Genomic DNA, 6,681 nt, shown 5'->3' with positions numbered 1-6,681 from the left:
AGGATTTAATAAGCGATCACACAACTTACAATCTAAGATTATTTTCTTTAATTTCAATCTTTCTTATTTTGTTGAACCTAGCCAACAATCAATCTTACCTTTCAAAGGCATAATTTGTCAACTTACCAAATAAGGCCCACAGTCCTTATAAAGTAGTGAAAATAATATTGTAAGGTAACACATGATTAAACATGATTCAATCTCAATAATATATTAATTCCCCCAAGTGAATTAATAGCTAAAGTTTCCGTCCACATGCGTGCATCAATAATTTCATACAAACATGACAATCTTTAACTCATAATCAAATCTCAATATCAACATGTTTGTACACAGGCATAAAACATGTAAAATCCAATCATACTAGAAATCACATATGAACTTATAAAGTTCCTACACATGATATTATAACTTTTCCTTCTTAAATCATGATACTATATCACATAGCATATAGGTATGTACATACCTTGTGTAAACCAACTGATAGGCCACCTTTATTCACTTAAAAGTCACCTACTGAATAATCTCCGCCTAAAATAATGAATATAAATCAAATTCAATACTCTAAATAAAATACAGCAGCTTTAAAATACTTTAAATCCCTTTAAAAATATTTAAAAGTTGTTTTTACTATTAAAACTTCAATTACTTTTAATATCTAGCATAGTACTACCATACTAGTAATTAAAATCCTTAAAACTCCATTATTAAAGCCCTTTCTAAAATTCCAGCAACTTATATCTTAAACATACATAAACATGCTTAAATTCATAATTTAAAATAATCTCATAGTTTATAATATGCTACTGTGATTTTTCAATATTTACTAAAAATCCATGCTTTGATAATTAAAAACTCAATCTAAAAGTAATAATCAAATCTGATATTTTATTCTTTTAATACATAATATATATAATCCATGATTAATCATTAAAATAGTAAATTAAAGTTAATAATCATGACTAGTACTAAAATAAAGCATAAAAACATGATCTTTAATTGAAACTTGAGGAAGAAGAAAAGAAATTAACCAACAAATCAAAGAACAAGGAAGAAGGAGAGGCGCAGGAAAAGAACAACACGCCTGGCAGCAGCGACGCACAAGAAACCGGTGGTTATGGAGGCGTGGTGATGTTTCTTGTCGAAGAAGAAATTGTTACTTGAAGAAGAAGAAAAAAAAATTGAGAGGAAAAGAAAAACAGAAAATCACGTGGAAAGAGGAGGGATGGCCGACTGTTATGAGAGAAGAAAGAGAATAATTTTTTGTGTGGTAAAAATAATTGGGTCTAAGGTATTTATAAAGAGGCTTTTCGTTTTGAGCTTAGGAAAAGGAGATTAGGTTCAAATAGAGTTTGATGATGAATAAGATTAATGAATTAGAACTCCTAACATCAATATAAATCATTTTACTAATCTATTTAGAATTTTGGTTTCCTCAAGCCCATTTAAACCTTTTTTCCTGATCAAATTAGTATTTCAAACATTTTTCAAAACATGCCTAAACAAAATATTTTTAACTTTAATCCTTTAAAATAATTTATTTGACTTTCAAAATGGTCAACCTTCTTTAAATAAGTAAATCATTTGAAACTAAATTATGTTTAAATATAAATATATAAATACTAAACTATATTCATAAAATTCATAAAATTACGGGGATTACATAATACCATATAAAATGAATTTAAATAAGTTTAAATAAGTTCATTTAAATTTAAATAAGTATTATTCAAGAATATTCAAGTGAATAGAACACATATTTAATGTATATAAACATAATAGAGGTTCTCTCATGTTTGGATCCTCTAGAGTGCTAAGAAAACTTTAGTATCAACGATTGAATAAAAAAAAACAATGGATTATATATATTATCTTTCCAAAACTCCCTTATTTTTTGTCATCAAAATCCGCCCCCTCATTTTCCCCCTACCAGTATGAGTCCTTGATTTTAAAATGTATGGTTCAGATACAATTCTACCTGTAGAGTTTTATTAAAACTCTAGAGGATTCAGAGTTGGGTCACTCAAACATGGATTTGACTAATAAAGTATTATAATGAGTAATAAGGTCTTAAAAGTTCAGATAAGCAAAAATAAGGTATGTACACTCTCACAAAATAAGGTTTAATAAATTTATAATGATGCTTGCTTACTAGCCAATAGCGACTCCGACCAACAACCTGCATTTGATGCTGCCCGTATGTTGCCAATACCTCAAATTATTGGAATAATACGGTTTGGGCCATAGTACTTCAATATCCCTCATATAATGGGAGCGAATTTGGGGTTATATTATGCGTCATATAATCATGCTCAAAGAGAATTTGGGGTTAAATCACTTCATAAGTACATTTTGGGAGCGAAAAGGCCAAAATAGGCCGGAAATGGCCTTGTCGTTCCCGAAATGCAACTAACAACAAATTAAAGCCTAAGAATCTACATACTAGTTATATTATGCGTCATATAATCATGTTCAAAGAGAATTTGGGGTTAAATCACTTCATAAGTACATTTTGGGAGCGAAAAGGCCAAAATAGGCCAAAATAGGCCGGAAATGGCCTTGTCGTTCCCGAAATGCAACTAACAACAAATTAAAGCCTAAGAATCTACATACTAGTTATAATATGCCTCATATAATCATGTTCAAAGAGAATTTGAGGTTAAATCACTTCATAACTACATTTTGGGAGCGAAAAGACCAAAATAGGCCGGAAATGCAACAAACAACAATTGGAAACCTAAAAGTTACATACCTTTCGAAGATCACCAACATCTTTGCAATAGTTGACGATATCGAGCATGAACCTCATGACATAATACCCACACGCAAGTCCACCTTCTTGTACCGGACACTAAAATTCACCAAAGATGCAATTAATGACATGTTAGATGTGTATTATGTGTTTGTATAAAAGGATGCAAAAAATTACTCATGTTACCTCGACTAAATACCAAATAGGAGCTTTTCCTTGTCGAAGTCTAGATGCAGTAATCTTCTTCATCACACTACATCAATACACATTATTATAAGATTAGATGTACATTTAATATTTAATAAGCTAAGTGTGCATATAGTTTCGATTAGGCTACCTATTTAACAATGATTTGACTAGTAAGGACCGTATTGTTCCTTTACACAAAGAATCAAAGTGGTAGACTTCGTTACGTGACAAACATATTGCAATGCGTGTCCAATGGTGCCTACAACAATAAAAATGTTATTGTTATCGTAGAACAACTAATAGGTCAAGAGGAAATGCTTCGAAACCCGGCACAATGTCTGAAACGCTGACCACATAGTGAATATCAGCGACTGGCTGGTTGTGAATAGTGGCCGATCCCTAGGGGGCTGTACAGATCCATAAGCCACGATAATGAAACTACCATGACCATCTCCTTGATTACATAGCTCACATGGTGTCTCTTCCTTTAAAAAAAAACTATATTCATAGTTAGTCTATGAAATAACATATTTAAGAACAATAGTTGTGATATTAAATGATTACCGTGAACTCCGAATGTGGACGAGGCTGCGTAGGAACAGGCTGCATAGGAACATTGCCCTGCGTGAAAGCACCAAAAGTCGGTAAGTCCATCTGCGCCAAAATGGCGTTGAAATTCTGAGTCATCTCCGCTCTGAGCTCCTCCCGAAGTTGGGCTTTCATAGCCTCCACATCTATGGAAGGTGATGAATTGACACTGGAGGTAGTGGATCTTGACGTAGAGGTGTATTGATCACCATACACCTTTCTCAACCCGAGGCGGACACTCCTACGCCCCTCACACGTCCATATTGGTCCCGTCCTAGAGTCTCGTGTAAGGCATCAACGTGTCCTCTAGGAGAGAACTCACCAGCTGCCTCCTTTTCCTTCAAGCCAATCTGCATAATGATAAGAGAGAAATACTCGTGAGCGCACAAGTTATATTATTATGTAAACCTTATCAAAAACTTATAATATGTACTTACAATGGCATTAGCTATCTGTTTTGTTCCGGGATCAGGTATGACTCTCTGTCCCTTTGCATCAACCCCATGCATGGAACACCACCAATCGAGCACTCTATCTGGTTGCCGCTGTGCAACTGTCGTCGTAGAGCTAGTTCCCGATGTCGTGGTCGACGCAATCGTGGGGTAATGGTCATACATCCACGATTCTCTCGCCTGACCATACGACTGAGAACCCAGATGGTGATAGTGCTTCCTAGATTTTGCATTCGCGCTATTTTTCTCACGAGTTGCCTGAAAACACACAAATATAAACAAAGGTTAGATATGGTGTTATATAATATTGGATCTAAAGTATTAAATCTTAGCTAGTAAAAAATTCTTACAACAACTTCTGGGGTAGTTGTTTTTTGTGCAACAAATGCATGCCACTGCTCAGCTGTGATATGCCTCCATATCTGATATGGAAGCTTGGAGGGATCCTCAAATGATGTGTCCTGTGAAGCCTCAGAAGAAGGTGTTGCTCCCCCGTCGTAGATTTTCTTCTTCTTTGTTCCCCCGACTTTTCTCCGCTTCGTGATCCACCCCGACACTAGCTTGGCCTTGAAGTCTCGGAACCTTTGGGCAACCGCGGATAGAAACAAATTCCTCTTCGCTTCATCATTTGTAATATGGAATTGTATCTACAAAGAACGCATTTCACAAATTAGTCAATATTACATAGTATATTTAACTAAAGTGTTAAAATTCTAAATAATTATACGCGAATCTTACCATAGTATCTTCCCAAATCATCTTCTTCAAAGACTCGGGGACCTCTTTCCATGAGTGGAGAATGGAGAGCTTATGCATGCAAATCCCAATTTGCATGGCATACTTTTGACGCCATTTTCCACAAGGTTGCCCCAAATGATCGTAATCCAAATTCATTAGGGTGGGTTTCCCTATTGTAGGTCCCCTTCCTTTCCTCTTTTTCGTCTGCAAGTTCTTACTTGCAATTGGCGTTTGTATACCTTTTTTCTTCACGGCGAGCCATAACCAATTGCCGTTGTTCCTTTTTGTAATCGAAACACTCATCCTCGGTAATGTGTTCCGCACTCGTATCCGTATGCACATCCTCCATGTCCCTGAAATTGTAAAACATACGAATTAATTAAAAAAAAAATAGGAAAATTAAAAATAATTAATTAAAAACATTCGAAATTGTAAAAGGGGGGGTATAGCAGGGGGGCTACAGGGGGAAGGGGGGGAAGGGGGCAGCAGGGGGTGCAGGGGCAGCAGTGGGGTGGGGAAGGGGGGGGAAGGGTGGGGAAGGGGCTGCGGGGGGTGGTGCAGGGGCAGCAGGGGGGAAGGGGCTGCAGGGGGGGTGCAGGGGCAGCAGGGGGAAGGGGGGAAGGGGCTGCAAGGGGGTGCAGGGGCAGCAGGGGTGTCGGGGCAGCAGGGGGAAGGGGGGAAGGGCCTGCAAGGGGGTGCAGGGGCAGCAGGGGTGTGCAGGGGCAGCAGAGGGGAAGGGGGGAAGGGGCTGCAGGGGGGTGCAGGGGCAGCAGGGGGGTGCAGGGGCAGCAGGGGGGAAGGGGCTGCAGGGGTGTGTGCAGGGGCAGCAGGGGGGTGTAGTGGCAGCAGGGGGAAGGGGGGGAAGGGCTGCAGGGGGGAAGGGGCTGCAGGGGGGTGCAGGGGCAGCAGGGGGGTGTAGGGGCAGCAGGGGGGAAGGGGCTGCAGGGGCAGCAGGGGGGAGCGGGTGGGGAGCAAGGAGGAGTGGTGGGGGGAGGGGGTTGGCAGCAAGGGGGTGGGGGGAGGGAAAAGGCCAAATAGGCCAAAATAGGCCGGAATTGGCCTTTTCGTTCCCGAAATGCAACCAACAACAAATTAAAGCCTAAAAATCTACATACTAGTTACATTATACATCATATAATCATGTTCAAAGAAAATTTGGGGATAAATCACTTCATAAGTACATTTTGGGAGCGAAAAGGCCAAAATAGGCCTAAATTGGAGAAATTACACAGACCTGAGTTTATGTCTCATGATTTATTGAGCTTCCGCCTTTTCTTAGGATCCTCAAGTACATGTATCCCTTCCGTGTGATCTACACGCATATAATTCTCCGACATATTTACATCATCTTCCACACGATTTTCAGGATAGGTAAAGGGGGGAGGTCCTCAAATGCATCATATTCTTCCCCATTATCAACATCACCAATACCGAGGATACTCCTTTTACCAGGTACAACAATTGACCACTTATGATCAGCAGGATCAGTTACAAAAAATACTTGCTTGACTTGTGATGCAATTACAAATGGCTCCTCAGTTTCACGTAGACGACTAAGGTCAACAAGGGTGAAACCGCAAGGATCATCATTTCTTACACAACGGCGATTATTGTCAACCCACGTGCAACACAAGAGGCAAATATTAAAAGTACAGTAGTCAAGCTCCTAGATTTCTTGTATTCCCCCATAATAGTTGCTCTCAACATGTACAGGCGACTTATCTTTCGAGCTTGCATATTGTGTAGACGACGCCACAAGTGAAACACCACTATTTTGTTGCGATCTTGACTTGAGATCTTGACGTTCAGTCCAAAACGTATACCCATTAATATCATAACCCTCATAAGAGCGTACAGCTTCACGAGGACCAAATGTAACCACTTGACTGTTTCAGGAACACTTTCATCCAAATCATTGAGTACTCGTTTATGAAACCAATCAATGAAAGTCTTGTTATGCAT

General features: G+C 38.9%; 1 protein-coding gene across 1 annotated transcript; it reads right to left on the bottom strand.

Moving 5' to 3' along the window:
• Positions 1-2,978: 2,978 nt before the first annotated feature.
• On the bottom strand, positions 2,979-6,408 carry LOC130590522 (uncharacterized). The gene is made up of 4 exons (XM_057392999.1): positions 6,373-6,408; positions 4,332-4,628; positions 3,973-4,239; positions 2,979-3,005 (listed from the first exon to the last, which is right to left on the bottom strand). Exons 1-4 carry the CDS (start codon positions 6,406-6,408, stop codon positions 2,979-2,981), a joined length of 627 nt encoding a protein of 208 aa, XP_057248982.1.
• Between the last annotated feature and the right edge of the window lie 273 nt (positions 6,409-6,681).

This window comes from Beta vulgaris, chromosome 2 (assembly GCF_026745355.1).
Source record: "Beta vulgaris subsp. vulgaris cultivar EL10 chromosome 2, EL10.2, whole genome shotgun sequence".
Classification (NCBI taxonomy): Eukaryota; Viridiplantae; Streptophyta; class Magnoliopsida; order Caryophyllales; family Amaranthaceae; genus Beta; species Beta vulgaris.
The sequence above is the reverse complement of the archived record's forward strand: the minus strand, read 5'-3'. Positions and strand labels throughout refer to the sequence as shown.